Here is a 20225-nt window from a genome sequence, read left to right on the forward strand (position 1 = left end):
TGTCTTTGTGTGAAATTGTTTTGTTACGTGTTTAGTGTGATTGCGCCAGACTGGTTTTTCCCCAGGTATCGTATTTTGACCCGTTGTATGTATTTGTCATACATTTGTATATTTGTGAGTGTTTTCGCACTTATTGACTTTTACCTGTGGCTGGAGGAGTTTTGACGCAGTTGCGTCTGTCTTTTAAGCATTTTTAAGCATTGTAAACTTTATTTTTGGTCAAGTGGATGGTTGGTCTGTGGCCATGACTGTCTGTGAGTGGTTGCATTTCTCCACCCCTATCCCTTGTCTGTTTACAGGAACAATGGTGAGGTGTCTGCTCTGTCCCTGTACTACAGATTGCCGTTTAACCTTGGTAACCTTCTGCCCGGTGTGTTTAACTTGTACAAAGTACGGTATCTTTAAAGCTATTCTTTTTTATTTTTTCTATTTGAGTATATTATTTATATTGTGTTGTCTTGTGTGTAACACTGAATAAACAGAGTTTTCAACAACAACAAAAAAGATGTCATACCACACCACTGTACAGATGCTGAAGCGATATGATCCCACCTCCTCTGACAAGGACTGGGCCTCAATCTTCATCACAGGGTATTTGGTTTGATCCCTCACCTCAATCAGTGTCTCTCTCACCACTGTTGCTGCCTGATACCTCAGTGGCTCGACACTCTTAACTTTACTTTACTCTCCCACCTTGTCTCAGTCCACATCGTCAAAGTGATGTCCACGTGTTTTCAGGACGGCCCAACGCTGTGTGGAGGCTGAGAACAAGGTGTACAGTTTGTGTAAGATACCAAAGTAACCTGTGGCATCGACAGAACTTTTAGCAGCATCAGCCACAACCAGGTTTGATGTGTGAGCCCCACATGGCACAAATAGAGCTCTTGGATACATTTCCAGGAGTCTGGCTTGGACACCTTTGTTTTTGCCTCTCATGTTGGCCCCATTATCCTAAGACTGTCCTCTGCAGTCCTCAAAATGAATTTTTAGCTCCTCTAATCTTTTGAGAATCAGGGATGCAAAATGTTGGCCCCTGGACTCCTCTGTCTTCAAAAACCCCATAAAATGTTCCTTTGTGTGGGGCTCCTCCTTCAGTGACACAATTCTAATCACAACTGACAACTGTTCAGTGTGGCTGACATCTGAGGTGCAATCTAGAATGATAGAGAAGAATTTTGCCAGTTTGATGTCACTCACCATTATTGAAATTACCTTGCTGCTCAACAATTCAATGAGATCATTCTGTATTTGGTGGCCAAGGTGGTGTGGTGGTGTGACTCAAGGTCCCTTTTTGGACACGGTTAAGGTGCTCTTTCATGACTGGATCAAATTAGTGCCAGATTTCTAACTGCCAGAGACTGCACAATAGCAGTCAGACATGTCAACACCTCTCTCCATCTTATCCTCTCAGCCTCCATAAGTGTCATGTCATGCTTATCAATTGTTTCCCCTTTTGTGATCCTCATTGCCAGTTCTTTCCATGTTTTCATGCAGTTTTGGTGTTCTGGAGTGCTGTCGTGTGAAGTCAGCAAAGAACTTGCATGATTCCAGTCTGTCAGTCCTGAGTTTGCTAAATTAATTTTCTTCTTAGAAGAGAGTTTGCAGCAGTAGCAGAAGAGGCTGTTGTTTCTTTCAGAATACACCAACCAACTACAATATGGAAACTTAAAACTTTGCCAAAGGGTAATTATCTATTTTGTTTATGTTATCCAGGGATGCACACATAGACACATGTGCGTGTACACACACACACACACACACACACACACACACACACACACACACACACACACACACACACACACACACACACACACACACACACACACACACACACACACACACACACAAACACACACACACACACACACACCTGAAGAATCCTGCTGGGGAGAAGTGGAAGCAAATGAGTCTTCATCCTCATCCTTAGGCTCAGACAACGTTTGTGAAGACACCTGTGTGGCTGAGGAAGTGGATGGCTCCTCTTCCTGAAGCTCCGAGATCATTTCTGAAGAGGCTTGTGTGACTGAGGAGGTAGATGGCTCCTCATCCTTGCCAGTGCCAGAGGGTGCTCCAAAATATTTCAGAAGTGCCCCTGAATTTGCATTGAAATACAGTATATGTGTCTGAAACTCTAAATAGAGTTGTTGCACAATTAAATATACATGTCATTATGCACAATTTATCAAACTTTCAGAATAGGAACCAAATTAACCATACAGCCACCTTGGCTAATTCTAGGCATAAGACACCCCAAAAGACTCAATATATCACAAAATATACAAAATATCAGCATAATATAGACGTCTTTAAAGTTAGCCTACAGCATTGGAAATTCTCCTTACTGAGCTCAGGACCTGCAGGCTACACACATTATCATGATGAAACTGTGTTAAAATTATATCCAATGTTATGTAAGCGTATGTATGTGTGTGTTATGTATGTGTAATAGCATAGCAAGCAACATAGCAACATAGGCTAACAAACATAAGTGTTATACTAGCCTATTTCATTAAATGCATAATATTATACTCATAATGAGATAAAGTAGCTGCGTACCTTTATCTTTTGCTCATTTCTCCTGTTCTTCTTTCCTCTTTTTCCTAAACTGGGAACCTGATGGCATAGACCTTTTCCTGGTCCTTTGTGTTGATTTGGCACTCGAGCATCAATACATTACTCATCCCCCAACACTGTCAACCAAGAGTCAAGACTAAACCAATTCACCTTGGTGGTGTGCAGACTGGTTTTATATTATTATTAACGATTTCGCAAAAAACAGAAAACAATGCAACAATATGTCTGTGAAACTATATATTCACAGTATTATGAATTAATTGTTGTTTATTTGGTAGCATTTCGTAGTGTTACTGATTTTACTAACTGCATTAGTACTGTACAAAGTTAGAGGTGCGCTATTTGAAAGATTCCCCCGCTCCCCCTACCTCGGGCTTCCAGTGGGGAGACCTGAGGTCAACCTACCCCCGCCCCCTCCCCATCTCGTACTTCTGAGTGGGAGACTCCTGATTTCCTGATTTACTCCTGATTATTATTTGACCATGCTGGTCATTTATGAACATTTGAACATCTTGGCCATGTTCTGTTATAATCTCCACCCGGCACAGCCAGAAGAGGACTGGCCACCCCTCATAGCCTGGTTCCTCTTTAGGTTTCTTCCTAGGTTTTGGCCTTTCTAGGGAGTTTTTCCTAGCCACCGTGCTTCTACACCTGCATTGCTTGCTGTTTGGGGTTTTAGGCTGGGTTTCTGTACAGCACTTCGAGATATTAGCGGATGTACGAAGGGCTATATAAAATAAACTTGATTTGACACCACCCCAGGCAGTAAGTAGCCTGCCTGGCTCACAACCTAGAATCAGGGCGCCACTCCGACAAGGTTAATTGACCCACAGTCCCACACGGTGACATGATATCATTGACGTGACGTGCAAATGAGCGATAGAAAACCGATCGCACAAATTTGTTTATTTATTTATTCAAGCAAAGTATAAGAGAGTTGTACTCCAGTCTACTAGGTGGCGGTAATACAACATCTAACAGATGCCAACATCCCTTAAACCTCATCGAAGAAGAAGAACCATGTCCTCCCTTGAGACTGGTGGAGGGTTGACTGTTCAGAATCACAATCCCATTTAATAGAAGCATCTAACTTCATAGCTAGAAGAAGAATCAAGCTCTGGAGTAACTGGTAAGTAAAATATGTAACTGTAGCTAGCAGTAATAATTGTAGTTTCGATTACAAAGGTTGCTATGTAAAATTCACATTTGATTGCTTTTCCTTCGAAAGCTGTTCGTGACTAGCTAACAGTTAGCTAGCTAAGCATTCTCTTGCTGACACACAAGACAGTAACATTGGTTCAGTTCAACACTCTCAGAAAACGTTATAGCTAGATAAAATGTTCTCTTAAATTGCAAAGGCTAGCTAACTATAACATGATGTTCCTCTATGGTCCATGCTATACAGAATCCTTGGGACCTCCTAGCCCAATACTGGACTAAAAGACCGTAGCGTTACTCCTTGTTAGTCCAAGGACCTTACACGTTCTGTTTAACGGGCCAGTAGAACACCACAGTTGAGGTGTCATCATCCCCATAAAACCCAGCTTTCAAACAAGGAAATAGTATCAATCGAAAGTTTTTCCACCATAATTTTTTTCCCCATAGGGTATTTTAGAGACACTTCGCTATACTGAACAAAAATATCAACTCAACATGGAAAGTGTCCATCCCATGTTTCATGAGCTGAAATAAAAGATTCCAGAAATGTTCCATACGCACAAAAAGCTTATTTCTCTCAAATGTTTTGCACAAATGTGTTTACATCCCTGTTAGTGAGCATTTCTCCTTTGCCAAGATAATCCATCCACCTGACCGTTGTGGTATATCAAGAAGCTGATTAAACAGCATGATCATTACACAGGTGCCCCTTGTGCTTGGGACAATAAAAGGCCATTCTAAAATGTGCAGTTTTGTCACATAACACTATGCCACAGATGTCTCAAGTTTTGAGTGAGTGTGCAATTGGCATTCTGACCAGGAAAGTCCACCAGAGCTGTTGCCAGAAAATTGAAGGTTAATTTGGTTACCATAAGCTGCCTCCAACATTTTTTCAGAGAATTTGGCAGTACGTCCAACCGGCCTCATAACTGCAGACGGAGTAGGGCTGGGTGATATGGCCAAAATATAATATTTCGGGTATTCTTTAAATTTTTTACAGTATTTGTTTTTTAATAATAAAAGTTCTAAATATATATTGAGGAGTGTGTGACCCTAGGGTGGCAACATTCTAAGTGATTTCAATGGGTCTTAATCCATTCTGATTGTTTTTGGTTGAATTGAAGAGTATAAAACAATTTTCAGCATTTTATCAATTTCTGCATTTCCTGCACTCATTTGAGATCATTTCCACACTGCGGCGTAGGGCTGCACGATATGGGAAAACAATAACCATAGGTTGCGATTTGACTTACGATCTAGTGCAAAACACTTGGGTGAACAGTTGGAGTCATGTAAATATAATTATTCTATAGTTAGAAAATAATATTGGTGTAATGTACTTAAGTAAAAATACTTGAAAGTACTACTTAAGTAGCTTTTTGGGGTATCTGTACTTTACTATTTATATTTTTGACAACTTTTACTCTTACTTCTCTACATTTCTAAAGAAAAGAATGTACTTTTTACTCCATACATTTCCCCTGACACCCAAAAGTTACATTTTGTATTATGTAACCACTCCCTCTTCAAATCAGGTTTGATTGGAACAAGCGTCTATCTGTCCGTCCAATGTAGAGCACCTTGCACTATGGACATTCCAATCTGTAGATGACGTGTGGTTTTGCAGTTGATTAAATGCTTGACTTGATACTCCATTTTAGAAGCTGTGTCAACAAAATACTTTTTCTGTGCAATAAATGGTTGCACTGATTGATTTGAAATGCAAACTTTATTTGCCACATGAGCCAAATACAACAAGTGTAGACTTTACTGTGAAATGCTTACTTACAAGCCATTAACCAACAGTGCAGTTCAAGAAGAAGAAAATATTTACCAAGTAGGCTAAAATAAAAAGTAACAGAATAACAATAATGAGGCTATATACAGGGGGCACCGGTACAGAGTCAGTGTGCAGGGGTACATGTTAGTTGAGGTAATCTGTACATGTAGGTGGGGGTGAAGTGACTATACATAGGTAACAAACAGCGAGTAGCAGCAGTGTACAAGGGGGGTCAATGTAAATTGTCCGGTGGTGATTTTTTATGAATTGTTCAGCAGTCTAATGACTTGGGGGTAGAAGCTGTTGAGGAGCATTTTGGTCCTAGACTTGGCGCTCCGGTACCGCTTGTCGTGCGGTAGCAGAGAAAACTCTGACAATTTTATGGGCTTTCCTCTGACGCTGCCTATTATATAGGTCCTGGATGGCAGGAAGCTTGGCCCAGTGATGTACTGGGCCGTTCGCATTACCCTCTGTAGCGCCTTACGGTCAGATGCTGAGCAGTTGCCATACCAGGCGGTGATGCAACCGGTCAGGATGCTCTTGATGGTGCAGCTGAAGAACCTTTTGAGGATCTGGGGACCCATGCCAAATCCTTTGTCTCCTGAGGGGGAAAAGGTTTTGTCGTGCCCTCTTCACGACTGTCTTGGAATGTTTGGACCATGATAGTTTGATGATTCGTCTGAGGGCAAAGCAGGATTTCTTATAAGTGTACGGATTAGTCTCCCGCTCCTTGAAAGCGGCAGCTCTAGCCTTTAGCTCGATGCGGATGTTGCCTGTAATCCATGGCTTCTGGTTCGGTATATGTACGTACACTCACTTATCACTTATTGATGAAGCAGATGACTGAGGTGGTGTATTCCTCAATGCCATTGGATGAATCCCGGAACATATTCCAGTCTGTGGTAGCAAAACAGTCCTGTAGTGTAGCATCCACGTCATCTGACCACTTCTGTATTGAGCGAGTCATTTAAAAGAGCCCCTGGGTTTGTGGTCTAGCCAAGTTTTTGAGTCAGCAGGAAGATAGCTGTGGACTAATTTGTATTTTAGGGTAGGACATCTCTAAAACCTTTTGACTGGTGGCTCTGGGAACACTTTACGTAGTAGCGTATCACTTTGGATGATTCCCCAATTCTTTTAAATAATTTTTAATGTTCTCTGCTTCAGTGCTGTATTTTGTAACAAAGTACACTCTCTGGTGCATCATGAGGCACTCCCCTTCGCAACAAGTTCTCTTTGTCAAGTCATCCAGCCCTTATACCTGCATCTTTCAGGAACTGAGCTCTGTAGCCACGATTTCAAGAAGCATTTCAGCAGATTTGACACTGTAGTCTGTTTCCTGATCGCAAATACCGCGGACTCTGTGGAATTGGCCATATGGAATAGCTTCCACTCCAAAAGGCTAAAAGAAAATATCTGCCCTCAGAATGGTATTCCCATCTGTAGGCTTCCTAAAGATTGATGTGTACAAACAACCGTGGTCATTTTTACTGATGTCAAGGTCCAAAAAAGGATTATCCTTGCTGTACTCCGTAGTTAGTTTGATATGGTTAATGCTGTTAAGGTATTGGTGGAAGGAAATAAGTTATCCTGAGCCATACCAGAACAGGCAAACATTATCAATATAGCGTCCCCACCTTATAATCCGGTCAAATAACTGTTTTTTTTGTGTGTTTTTTTTAGAAGGATACATAGTCATTTTCCAATTTACCTACATACAAACCAGCGTAGAAAAGGCTGTAGCAAGCTCCCATGGCACGTCCTTTGACCTGTTTAAAAAAATATGGTCCTGAAAGACAAAGATGTTATTATTGAGAGTCCGTTCAGTCAGTGAGACAATGAATTCTGCGGGAGGCATCCGTCTCAGGCCGGGTACTCAAGAAATGGTGCATAGCTGCCAATCCTTGTTCATGTCCAATGGTGGTGTATAGAGACTCCACATCCATGGCGACTAAAAAGGAAGCTGTACCTATATTGTTAAATTCCATAATTTTGTTCAATACATCTGTGGTATCTTGAAGATGGACTGGGAGTGAAAAGGCTTAATAAAGTAATCAATGTACACTGCTCAAAAAAATAAAGGGAACACTTAAACAACACAATATAACTCCAAGTCAATCACACTTCTGTGAAATCAAACTGTCCACTTAGGAAGCAACACTGATTGACAATAAATTTCACATGCTGTTGTGCAAATGGAATAGACAAAAGGTGGAAATTATAGGCAATTAGCAAGACACCCCCAATAAAGAAGTGATTCTGCAGGTGGTGACCACAGACCACTTCTCAGTTCCTATGCTTCCTGGCTGATGTTTTGGTCACTTTTGAATGCTGGCGGTGCTTTCACTCTAGTGGTAGCATGAGACGGAGTCTACAACCCACACAAGTGGCTCAGGTAGTGCAGCTCATCCAGGATGGCACATCAATGCGAGCTGTGGCAAGAAGGTTTGCTGTGTCTGTCAGCGTAGTGTCCAGAGCATGGAGGCGCTACCAGGAGACAGGCCAGTACATCAGGAGACGTGGAGGAGGCCGTAGGAGGGCAACAACCCAGCAGCAGGACCGCTACCTCTGCCTTTGTGCAAGGAGGTGCACTGCCAGAGCCCTGCAAAATGACCTCCAGCCGGCCACAAATGTGCATGTGTCAGCATATGGTCTCACAAGGGGTCTGAGGGTCTCATCTCGGTACCTAATGGCAGTCAGGCTACCTCTGGCGAGCACATGGAGGGCTGTGCGGCCCCACAAAGAAATGCCACCCCACACCATGACTGACCCATCGCCAAACCGGTCATGCTGGAGGATGTTGCAGGCAGCAGAACGTTCGCCACGGCGTCTCCAGACTCTGTCACGTCTGTCACATGTGCTCAGTGTGAACCTGCTTTCATCTGTGAAGAGCACAGGGCGCCAGTGGCGAATTTGCCAATCTTGGTGTTCTCTGGCAAATGCCAAACGTCCTGCACGGTGTTGGGCTGTAAGCACAACCCCCACCTGTGGACGTCGGGCCCTCATACCACCCTCATGGAGTCTGTTTCTGACCGTTTGAGCAGACACATGCACATTTGTGGCCTGCTGGAGGTCATTTTGCAGGGCGCTGGCAGTGCACCTCCTTGCACAAAGGCGGAGGTAGCGGTCCTGCTGCTGGGTTGTTGCCCTCCTACGGCCTCCTCCACGTCTCCTGATGTACTGGCCTGTCTCCTGGTAGCGCCTCCATGCTCTGGACACTACGCTGACAGACACAGCAAACCTTCTTGCCACAGCTCGCATTGATGTGCCATCCTGGATGAGCTGCACTACCTGAGCCACTTGTGTGGGTTGTAGACTCCGTCTCATGCTACCACTAGAGTGAAAGCACCGCCAGCATTCAAAAGTGACCAAAACATCAGCCAGGAAGCATAGGAACTGAGAAGTGGTCTGTGGTCACCACCTGCAGAATCACTCCTTTATTGGGGGTGTCTTGCTAATTGCCTATAATTTCCACCTTTTGTCTATTCCATTTGCACAACAGCATGTGAAATTTATTGTCAATCAGTGTTGCTTCCTAAGTGGACAGTTTGATTTCACAGAAGTGTGATTGACTTGGAGTTACATTGTGTTGTTTAAGTGTTCCCTTTATTTTTTTGAGCAGTGTACTTAGAGATGGGTTCTGTCAGACTTTTATTACCACTAATGACTGGTCTGCCTGGGGGGGTTTTCAACATTCTTGTGGAATTTTGGAAGAAGATAAAATTAAGCCATATGTGGGCTGCCATTGGCTACATTTCAGACAATGAGTTCAAATGTATTTTCATTCTCCTTTCTGTGAGGAGCCCTTTCAATTCAGTTTTTAGGTCCTCTGTAGGGTTGAATGTAAGAGATTGGTAGAATTCATCGTTGTCTAATTGACTGTAGGGGGTTTCTATTAAGGAGCCAACTGAAAACTGCATCGTCATCAACGTTGTTTGCTTGTGCTGCATTGACCGACTGAAAGCAAGTGTCTCGTGGTCCAGCAACAGCAGATGCGCTCCTTGGGTGACAGAGGGCGGGGCTAGATCTGTGTGGAAATCTGCATGGAGAGGGCACTCCAGTAGTGGAGTAAACTATTTAAAAGATTGCCGTTATACACGGTGTATCGCATTTAAAAAAAAAAAAACATTCAAGTAGAGTTATAGAAGGTAAAGTTAAAAACTCAAACCGGTCCATGCCTCAATACCGGTATACTGTAAAATACGGTATACCGCCAAGCCCTAGTATGGAGTTGTGTGGGCGAGCGGTTTGCTGATGTCAACGTTGTGAACAGGGTTCCGCATGGTTATTAAGGTATGGACAGGCATAAGCTACGGACAAAAAACACAATTGCATTTTATCGATGGCAATTTCAATGCACAGAGATACCGTGACGAGATCCTGAGGCCCGTTGTCGTGCCATTCATCTGCCGCCATCACCTCATGTTTCAGCCTAATAATGCACGGCCACATGTCGCAAGAATCTGTACACAATTCCTGGAAGCTGAACATGTCCCAGTTCTTCCATGGCCTGCATACTCGCCAGACATGTCACCCGTTGAGCATGTTTGGGATGCTCTGGATCGACGCATACAACAGCGTGTTACAGTTCCCGCCAATATTCAGCAACTTCTCACAGCCATTGAAGAAGAGTGGGACAACATCCCAAAGGCCATAATCAACAGCATGATGTGGCAAATAGTGGTCACACAAGATAGACTGGCTTCCTCATCCACACCCCTACTTTTATTTTATTAAGGTACTGTATATGTGACCAACAGATGCATATCTGTATTCCCAGCTGTGAAATCCATAGATTAGGGCCTAATTTATTTCATTCTATTGAATGATGTCCTTATGAACTGTAACTCAAAGTATTTTGAAATTGTTGAATGCTGAGTTTACAGTATACATAAAATGTATATTAGGCTAGCTGTTGATTTTGGAAAATATTTCATTTGAAATGTACATGTCATTGACCCATATACATGTATACAATTTTGAGGCACAGTCGTAAAGCCCCATTAGTTCTTTCCTTTGGGAAAGTCCAATCCAACAACCATTGAGAAACAGAAAACCCATTGTCAAGTGTTGTCTGCTTCCTCTTTCCTTCATTACATTGTAGACTATTGGCTAATTCCTGAAACTAGAATAGGAACTGGGATCTAGAGACTAGATAAAAAGGACATGGTGTACTTTCCACTTAGGCTAAATCTTATCAGATATAATTTTACATTTGTGGTTTGTTTGCTCTTGAAATGTCATCCTCGACGTTACATCCTCTACCTCATCCTGTAAAAAGGCTAGGTTAATACCCTATATTCAACCTAGTTCAAATCTACCCAGATCTATATAAATACTGTTGTGTATTCTATTGCAGTCAAGCCAAACATGACAATGAGTGACAGGGAGTTGTGATAGCACAAACAGACTGGCACTCAGGCTAGTAGAAAAGCAGACTAACGAGTTTAGTCCACTCCCTCTTTGATTCTTTCTTGGTTACAAAAAGAATTTAATCTGTCATTTCAAAATGCTGGGACAATGCATCATTGCGTCTCGCTACGTGTCCCGGAACCTGTAAGTGTAGGCGTATGTATCACACACCCACCCTTGGACAAACTAGATTATATTGCACCTTGAGTTCATGTTTTTTTTTCTATACTGTGTGTAACCTCGTCCCCAGGCTTGACAGAAAGAATGAGCTGGCTGTTGGAGATTAGTCTTTTATTAACTCTTGTTTAATTGATTCTTGATTCCTATTTCACTAAATTCATCAATCAATTTGGGATAAGTCATTTCCCTGCCATTTGTATGAAGTAACTTTGTAGCCTTCTTCCAAAGTACAGTTGAAGTCAGTAGTTTACATACATACACTTAGGTTGGAGTCATTAACTCGTTTTTCAACCTTTCCACACATTTCTTGTTAACAAACTATAGTTTTCGGTTAGGACATGTATTTTGTGCATGACACAAGTCATTTTTCCAACAATTGTTTACAGACAGATTATTTCACTTATAATTCACTATATCACAATTCCAGTGGGGTCAGAAGTTTTGAGAATGACACAAATATTAATCTCCACAAAGTTTGCTGCTTCAGTGTCTTTAGATATTTTTGTCAGATGTTACTATGGAATACTGAAGTATAATTACAAGCATTTCATACGTGTCAAAGGCTTTTATTGACAATTACATGAAGTTGATGCAGAGTCAATATTTGCAGTGTTTTTCAAGACCTGCAATCCGCCCTGGCATGCTGTCAATTTTTGTTTGTCCACCCGCCTCTTGAGGATTGACCAAGTTCTCAATGGGATTAAGGTCTGGGGAGTTTCCTGGCCATGGTCCCAAAATATTGATGTTTTGTTCCCTGAGCCACTTAGTTATCACTTTTGCCGTATGGCAAGGTGCTCCATCATGCTGGAAAAGGCATTGTTCGTCACCAACCTGTTCCTGGATGGTTGGGAGAAGTTGCTCTCAGAGGATGTGTTGATACCATTCTTTATTCATGGCTGTATTCTTAGGCAAAATTGTGAGTGAGCCCACTCCCTTGGCTGAGAAGCAACCCCACACATGAATGGTCTCAGGATACTTTACTGTTGGCATGACACAGGACTGATGGTAGCGCTCACCTTGTTTTCTCCGGACAAGCTTTTTTTCCAGATGCCCCAAACAATCGGAAAGGGGATTCATCAGAGAAAATGACTTTAACCCATTCCCCAGCAGTCCATCCCTGTACCTTTTGTAGAATATCAGTCTGTCCCTGATGTTTTTCATGGAGAGAAGTGACTTCTTTGCTGCCCTTCTTGACACCAGGCCATCCTCCAAGTCTTCGCCTCACTGTGCGTGCAGATGCACTCACACCTGCCTGCTGCCATTCCTGAGCAAGCTCTGTACTGGTGGTGCCCCGATCCCGCAGCTGAATCACCTTTAGGAGATGGTCCTGGCGCTTGCTGGACTTTCTTGGGCGCCCTGAAGCCTTCTTCATTTGCATGGCAAAGAGGGACTTTGCAATTAATTGCAATTCATCTGATCACTTTTCATAACATTCTGGAGTATATGCAAATTGCCATCATACAAACTGAGGCAGCAGACTGAAAATTAATAGTTGTGTCATTCTCAAAACGTTTGGCCATGACTGTACACTAAGTTGACTGTGCCTTCAAACAGCTTGGGAAATTATGTCAATTAGCTTATCAGAAGCTTCTAAAGCAATGACATCATTTGAGTCAACTGGAGGTGCACCTGTGGCTCTTTACTTGACATCATGGGAAAATCAAAAGAAATCAGCCAAGACCTCAGAAGAAAATTGTAGACCTCCACACACGTTCATCTGTACAAACAATAGTAAGCAAGTATAAACACCATGGGACCACGCAGGCGTCATACCGCTTAGGAAGGAGACGCGTTCTGTCTCCTAGGGATGAACGTACTTTGGTGCGAAAAGTGCAAATCAATCCCAGAACAACAGCAATGGACCTTGTGAAAATGCTGGAGGAAACGCGTACAAAAGTATCTATAGCCACAGTAAAATGAGTCCTATATCGACAACCTGAAAGGCCGCTCAGCAAGGAAGAAGCCACTGCTCCAGAAACACCATAAAAAAGCCAGACTACAGTTTGCAACTGCACACGGGGACAAAGATTGTGCTCTTTGGAGCAATGTCCTCTGGTCTGATGAAACTAAAATAAACACTGTTTGGCCATAATGACCATCATTATGTTTGGAGGAAAAAGGGGGATGCTCGCAAGCCAAAGAATACCATCCCAACCGTGAAGCACGGGGGCAGCAACATCATGTTGTGGGGGTGCGCTGCTGCAGGAGGGAATCGTGCACTTCACAAAATAGATGGCATCATGAGGTAGGAAAATTATGTGGATATATTGAAGCAACATCTCAAGACATCAGTCAGGAAGTTAAAGCTTGGGTCTTCCAAATGGACAATGACCCCAAGCATACTTCCAAAGTTGTGGCAAAATGGCTTAAGGACAACAAAGTCAAGGTATTGGAGAGGCCATCACAAAGCCCTGACCTCAATCCTGTAGAAAATTTGTGGGCAGAACTGAAAAATCGTGTGCGAGCAAGGAGGCCTACAAACCTGACTCAGTTACACCAGCTCTGTCAGGAGGAATGGGCCAAAATTCACCCAACTTATTGTGGGAAGCTTGTGGAAGGCTACCCAAAACATTTGACCCAAGTTAAACAATTTAAAGGCAATGCTAGCAAATACTAATTGAGAGTATGTAAACATCTGACCCACTGGGAATGTGATGAAATAAATCCTTCTCTCTACTATTATTCTGACATTTCACATTCTTAAAATAAAGTGGTGATCCTAACTGACCTTAGACAGGGAATTTTTACTATGATTAAATGTCAGGAATTGTGGAACTGAGTTTAAATGTATTCGGCTAAGGTGTATGTAAACTTTCGACTTCAACTGTAGGTTATCTTGAACTTCACTGATCTACAGATTGTAAGCAATTCACTGTTTCTCTTTCCCGCTCCCCTCCCCCCATTTCTCTCTCTGTGTGAGCGTGCGCAGATGGGAGATCGTACAGTGGATCAAAATGGTCCTATGCGCGTGTTGGTGACTGGGGGAACTGGTCTGGTGGGCAGGGCCATAGAACATGTGGTCAAAGAAGAGGGAGGGGCCAGAGAGGGAGAGGAGTGGATCTTCCTCTCGTCTAAGGACGCAAACCTCATGTGAGAACTACACACACACACACCTGACCCAACATTCCCTCGCCTGCCTCAGTCCTTGATCTGGGTGGCTTTGTAGCCCAGCCTCTGAGTTCCTGTGTCTTTGAAAAGTCAAGATAACTTGTGTGTGCTCCCTCAGGGACATGGGTGAGACACGGGCAGTGTTTCAGAAGCACCAGCCCACCCACATCATCCACCTGGCAGCCATGGTGGGAGGGCTCTTCAAGAACATGAGGGCCAACCTAGACTTCTGGGTAAGTGGTTCAGGAGTTGTGATGAAACGGGCTGCATCCCGATTCTCCACACTGTTCCCGAAGTGTGCACTTGCACAATTTTCTCACATGACTTTTACAAAGGTGGAAACTTTTACAAATCCTATGTCTAAAAATCCATGATGGGGAGTGTGCAAGTTGACACATCCCCATTGGCACCCTAATCACTAACTATAGGCCCTGGTCAGAAGTAGTACACTACAGTATATCGTGAATAGGGTGCCAATGGGGACTCAAACTTATCCATCCATGTGTGATTTTGATCATGTTTATTTACCAATGTATTCATCCATCCATGTTCTCCAGAGGAACAATATCTACATCAATGACAACGTTCTTCAGGCAGCACACGAGGTAGACGCTGTCAGGGTGGTCTCTTGTCTCTCCACCTGCATCTTCCCTGACAAGACCACCTACCCCATTGATGAGACCATGGTAACGGCTTGTGTGTGTGTATGTGTTGTAGACATGATGGTAGTAGACATGATGGTAGTTGACTATCTCTTATTTCTTTTTTTCCAGATCCACAACGGCCCTCCTCATGAGTCTAACTATGGTTACGCCTACGCTAAGAGAATGATTGATGTCCACAATAGGTGTGTTCTTGTTTTATTTAAAGCGATTCTCAGGTACTTTTTAGCCAGTTATGAAACTAGCGCTCACGAGACAAAAGTGGTCCCCGAAATGTGCGTACTATGCCACATATGTGCCGATATGTGCACCACGTCATTGTGATTTTTATCTCGCTCTGCTGTGTGCATCTTCCTAGCTGTCACTCAAATGGCAAGGGGCTAAAGCTGATTGGCTGGAACTCGAATTGCAAGGGAGCTTGCTCACAGTAAAACAAATTGGGGGAAATGGCGCAGCTCAGCTTCCAGAAAACAGTCGCTTTCAAACTAGGGATGTCGTGGCTAATTGAGGTAAGACAGTAATTCTGCTCATAGATTATGCATGTGTATACTACACATTAACACATCCAGCCCAAAGCGGGAGGTTTTAAAAAATACTTAGTCGTCGCCAAAGTCCCGGAGCATGTCTTTAACCTTTATTACAAGGGAGACTAGAAGGGTATACTACGATTTCAAGCTAGATCTACTCACGGTTTTCTAAAGCTAGCCAGCTTCAGTTACCTTCGTGTTCCAGCTCTGGCTGCATCTGTACAACGACCATGGATATAGCTTGTCCTGCTAAAGCTAGCAGGCATGTAACTGCGTGCATGTCGCACGTGGCTTGTCAAACGCGGAACTCTTCGTTGGGATAATGCTGAAACATCAATCCAAGAGTTATCTTGCAAATTTAGCAGGCTATGGTGTGAAATTAGGCTTGATGAAGTGCCGTCTTCATTTTATTACTTCATGCCGATTTTTTTTTTGATTTTATCAATGTTAGTTCTGAAGGATTCGTTGCCATAGAAATGTACCTGGCTAAAAGGTGAGCCAATTCAGTGGTACCGGTTATCCCGAGTTAAACTCCTCAAACCAAGTGCGTAGTATGGCCAAAAGTATGTGGACCCCCCCATTCAAATTGAATTAGACTATTTCAGCCACACTCATTGTAGAAAATCGCACTCACAGCCTTGCAATCTCCATAAACGTTGGCAGTAGAATGCACCGTACTGAAGAGCTCAGTGCCTTTTCAACATGGCGCTTTCATAGGATGCCACCTTTCCAACAAGTCAGTTCATCAAGTTTCTTCCCTGCTAGAGCTACCTCGGTCAACTGTAAGTGCTGTTATTGTGAAGTGGAAACGTACAGGAGCAACAACTTGTCAGCCGCCATGAGGTTGGCCACAAGCTCTCAGAACGGGACTGCCGAGTGCTGAAGCGCGTAGCGTCACCATGCACAATGCCAAGCGTTGACTGGAGTGGTGTAAAGCATGCTGCCATTGTACTCTGGAGTCGAGGAAACGTTTTGTCTGGAGTGTTGAATCCCGCTTCACCATCTGGCAGTCCGACGGATGAATCTGGGTTTGGCGGATGCCGGGACAACGCTACCTGCTCCAATGCATAGTGCCAACTTTAAAGCTTGGTGGAGGAGGAATAATGGTCTGGGGCTGTTTTTCATGTGTCGGGCTAGGCCCCTTAATTTCAGTGAAGGGAAATCTTAACGCTACGGCATACAATGACATTCTATAAGATGCTGTGTTTTCTGTTTCAGCATGACAATGCCCCCGTTCACAAAGCGAGGTACATACAGAAATGGTTTGTGGAGATTGGTGTGTAAGAACTTGACTGGCCTGCACAGAGCCCTGACCTCAACCCCATCTAACACCTTTGGGATGAATTGGAACACCGACTGCAAGCCAGGCCTAATCGTCCAATATCAGTGCCTGACCTCAATAATGCTCTTGTGGCTGAATGGAAGCAAGTCCCTGCAGCAATGTTCCAACATCTAGTGGAAATCCTTCCCAGAAGAGTGGATACTGTTGTGGCAGCAAAGGGGGACCAACTTCATTTTAATGCCCATGATTTTGGATGGGCAGGTGTCCAAATACTTTTGGCCATGTAGTGTATATGGCTATGTGTGTGTGTTCATGGATTAGTGGGTTATGTGTGTGTGTGTGTGTTGCAGGGCGTATCACCAGAAGCATGGGCGGTGCTACACAGCAGTGATACCAACAAATGTGTTTGGTCCTCATGATAACTTCAACATTGAGGATGGACATGTACTGCCAGGTCTCATACACAAAGCCTACATTGCTCAGAGTAAGATAACAACTACACAACACTCACTAATAGCTATAACGATATCTATTTCTTTATTCTCCAGCCAACTGTAGCCTGCTCTCTTTTTGGGGTCTGTATACTGCAATTCGGTTTATAGCTCTGAATGTGTATAACATTTATTAAATGTATAAAACCTTTACAGTATACCTCCCTACATCTAATCTCTGTTAATCCAGATTCGCAGAATTTGGTCAGCTGCGGGATTAACTCTGTGTTCATAGTGTTAGAAATTCATAGTTCTGCCAAAAACGATGTCTCCACCCTCACGAAAGGAAGCTCTTAGCCAAAGAACCTCTTTTCTGATCCGTGTGGGCACATGCACGAAGCACTCGAGGCAATTTTAATTTCAAGCAGTTTTAGCACCACCTTCGCCCAGTCTTAATACGTCCAATTAACCAGTGAGACATTTTTTTAAAATAACTGAACTAATGCTGCTCGGATCTCACACGTCCCTGGTAGATTCTCTCTGTCTACACGCAGAATCTGCCCACGGGAAATTATATTTCTTCTAACAAGCCTTTACTCATCCGTGTGTTAGAGGAGGGCAGTCCGTTGGTGGTGTGGGGCTCAGGAACTCCCAGAAGGCAGTTCATCTACTCATTGGACCTGGCTCATCTCTTCCTCTGGGTGCTGAGAGAGTACCATGAGGTGGACCCCATTATACTGTCTGGTGAGCCTTGCGCGCACACACACACACACACACGCATAAACACACACATTAAGCAAAAAAATATTTTCAGGATTCAGTGTTGTCTCCCTCTCTCGCTTTGTATTTTAGTTGGCGAGGAGGATGAGGTGTCCATCAAGGAGGCAGCCGAGGCCGTCGTCGAGGCGCTGGGATTCAAAGGTCAAGTGACTGTATCCTTTCACCTGGCTGCATGGCCAGATTACAGCGCTAACACACACCACACTCCCTCTCTCTTGTACTCATTCTCTCACTATCCACACGCACAACCTGCCAGTAGTAGTGGCAGTGGTACCCGTGTGTGTTTGATTCCCTAACTCATGACCTCCAGTATGACACTACCAAAGCGGACGGTCAGTTCAAGAAGACTGCCAGCAATGCCAAGCTGCTGCGGCACCACCCCAACTTCACCTTTACCCCCTTCAAACAAGGTACCTACTTCTCCAACGCCGGCAATTAGAGAAAAAAAACAAAATAGATTGGGCCGATTTTAAAACATTATTTTATTTGCACATTGAACCATGTTGCACACCGTAGTTCAAAAACTGTTGTGCTAAAACAATGTATCTGTATTCGGCCATCTTTTTATTAACGTTCGCAATTGCTGATTCTCCTTGTTGTTTTTCCCTCTGTCACAGCCTTGAAGCAGACGTGTGATTGGTTCGTGGCCAATTACGACAACGCCCGCAAGTGAATATTCCTTCAATCTGATTGAGTCACGGGTAACTGCATACATGGAGTGTGTCTGAAAGTGGGAGGATCAACAGAGCGGGTGTATGGAAAGCGAATCAGCTAATTGGGCAATTTGTTGCCACTCTCGACCGTTTTGCATGGCAGATTGGGCTGCACAACCAGTTGATTGTTGACAACTGTAGCATTTTAGCTAACCTACCACCAGGGTTGGGTAGGTTACATTCTAAATGTAATGTTAGGTACCTGTCCAAAATTGTAATCAATGTGAGTGTGTTGCTATGGGTTATAGTAGTAAAAGCCAAATTCAATATTTTACCTCCCCCCAAAAATTGGTGATACCTACAGGGGTCCTACAATTCTAAATCAAATACCTAAAATAATTCACGGTATGACCGTCTTAAAACAATTCCATATGTTAGTTTAGTAAAATCCCCCCCCTGATGTTACATCCATCGCTGTTGATCCACTCACTTCTTTTGAAACTCCCACTATTCAGTCACACTTCAAGTATGCAGTTATCTATACTTGATCTGACTGGCTGTCAAGCAACCAGTCCCAGGAAGACAGGAGCAGGAAGAGGAGGTCGTGGAGTCAAACCTTCAGGAGCTGAAGGTTCTAGAACTGAAGAATGTACTCGTCAGACCTCACATGAGGAACGTTAACTGCCATCTTGTCAGATTGATGTGGGCTCGTGCTGGAGTGAGGGGAATTGACAGTGTAGCTTGTAGTGTCTGAGTTTATCTCTCAGTATTGTGGAATGATTATCATGTTAAATGTAGGTGTCGGCATGCACGTTACATTTGTGCGAACGCCAATAAATTACAGAAGATGAAATGTGGTCCTGATCGTGTCGCTGAAATTCCTTGAATGTGAAGTTTGGGCTTGTCTGAACGTTCTGTCTAAACCACTTTGGATGAGTCCCAAACTGCATCATATTCCCAATATAATATTCCCACTACTGTGGACCAGAGCCCTATGGCACAATGTAGGGAATAGGGTACCATTTGGGACGCATCCTATCAAATGATGTCTGGAGTGACCAGATGGACTCCACTGTCTCGTCTCCCCTGTCCCCCTCGCTATAATCATGCCTACACCATAGGAATAGAATTGTCCAAAAATAAACCACAATAGGAAGGCTCTGGTGAATTCTGTTCAGAGTGGGCTGTTCACACTACTCTCAATTTGTCTACTGTATCATCTGATGCATGTTGAGTTTTATATTTTTGTTCACTATACAACAATTTCAAAGATTTTACTGAGTTAGTTCATATAAGGAAATCAGTCAATTGAAATATGTTCATTAGGTCCTTATCTATGGCTTTCACATGACTGGGAATACAGATACCTTAATAAAAAGAAAATGGATTTCGTCACGGTATCTCTGTGTATTCAAATTGCCTTAGATAAAATGCAATTGTGTTCATTGTCCATAGCTTATGCCTGCCCACACCAAAACCCCACTGCCACCATCGGGCACTCCGTTGACATCAGCAAACCACTCGCCCGCACGACTCCATATGTGGTCTGCGGTCGGGAGGCTGGTTGGACACACTGACAAATTCTCTAAAACAACGTTTGAGGCAGCTTATGGTAGAGAAATTAACTTTAAATTATTTGGCAACAGCTCTGGTGGACATTCCTGCAGTCAGCATGCCA

The 20225-nt window shown here is 43.4% G+C and overlaps 1 protein-coding gene across 3 annotated transcripts; it reads left to right on the forward strand.

Moving 5' to 3' along the window:
* The first annotated feature begins 3589 nt into the window (after positions 1-3589).
* Positions 3590-19947, forward strand: LOC120052631 (GDP-L-fucose synthase-like). Of its 3 annotated transcripts, none has more exons than XM_038999659.1 (10): positions 3590-3706; positions 14025-14194; positions 14331-14445; positions 14770-14898; positions 14986-15059; positions 17034-17167; positions 17727-17858; positions 17967-18046; positions 18205-18304; positions 18512-19947. In XM_038999659.1, the coding sequence occupies exons 2-10, from the start codon at positions 14034-14036 to the stop codon at positions 18565-18567; spliced, it is 981 nt and encodes a 326-aa protein (XP_038855587.1). In that variant the 5' UTR covers positions 3590-3706; positions 14025-14033; the 3' UTR covers positions 18568-19947. The 3 variants fall into 3 exon arrangements, with proteins under 3 accessions (XP_038855587.1, XP_038855586.1, XP_038855588.1); XM_038999658.1 differs by having other exon boundaries at positions 14034-14194; XM_038999660.1 differs by lacking the exon at positions 14770-14898 and having other exon boundaries at positions 14034-14194.
* The last annotated feature ends 278 nt before the right edge of the window (positions 19948-20225 follow it).

This window comes from Salvelinus namaycush, chromosome 8 (genome assembly GCF_016432855.1).
Source record: "Salvelinus namaycush isolate Seneca chromosome 8, SaNama_1.0, whole genome shotgun sequence".
In the NCBI taxonomy this organism is placed as follows: domain Eukaryota; kingdom Metazoa; phylum Chordata; class Actinopteri; order Salmoniformes; family Salmonidae; genus Salvelinus; species Salvelinus namaycush.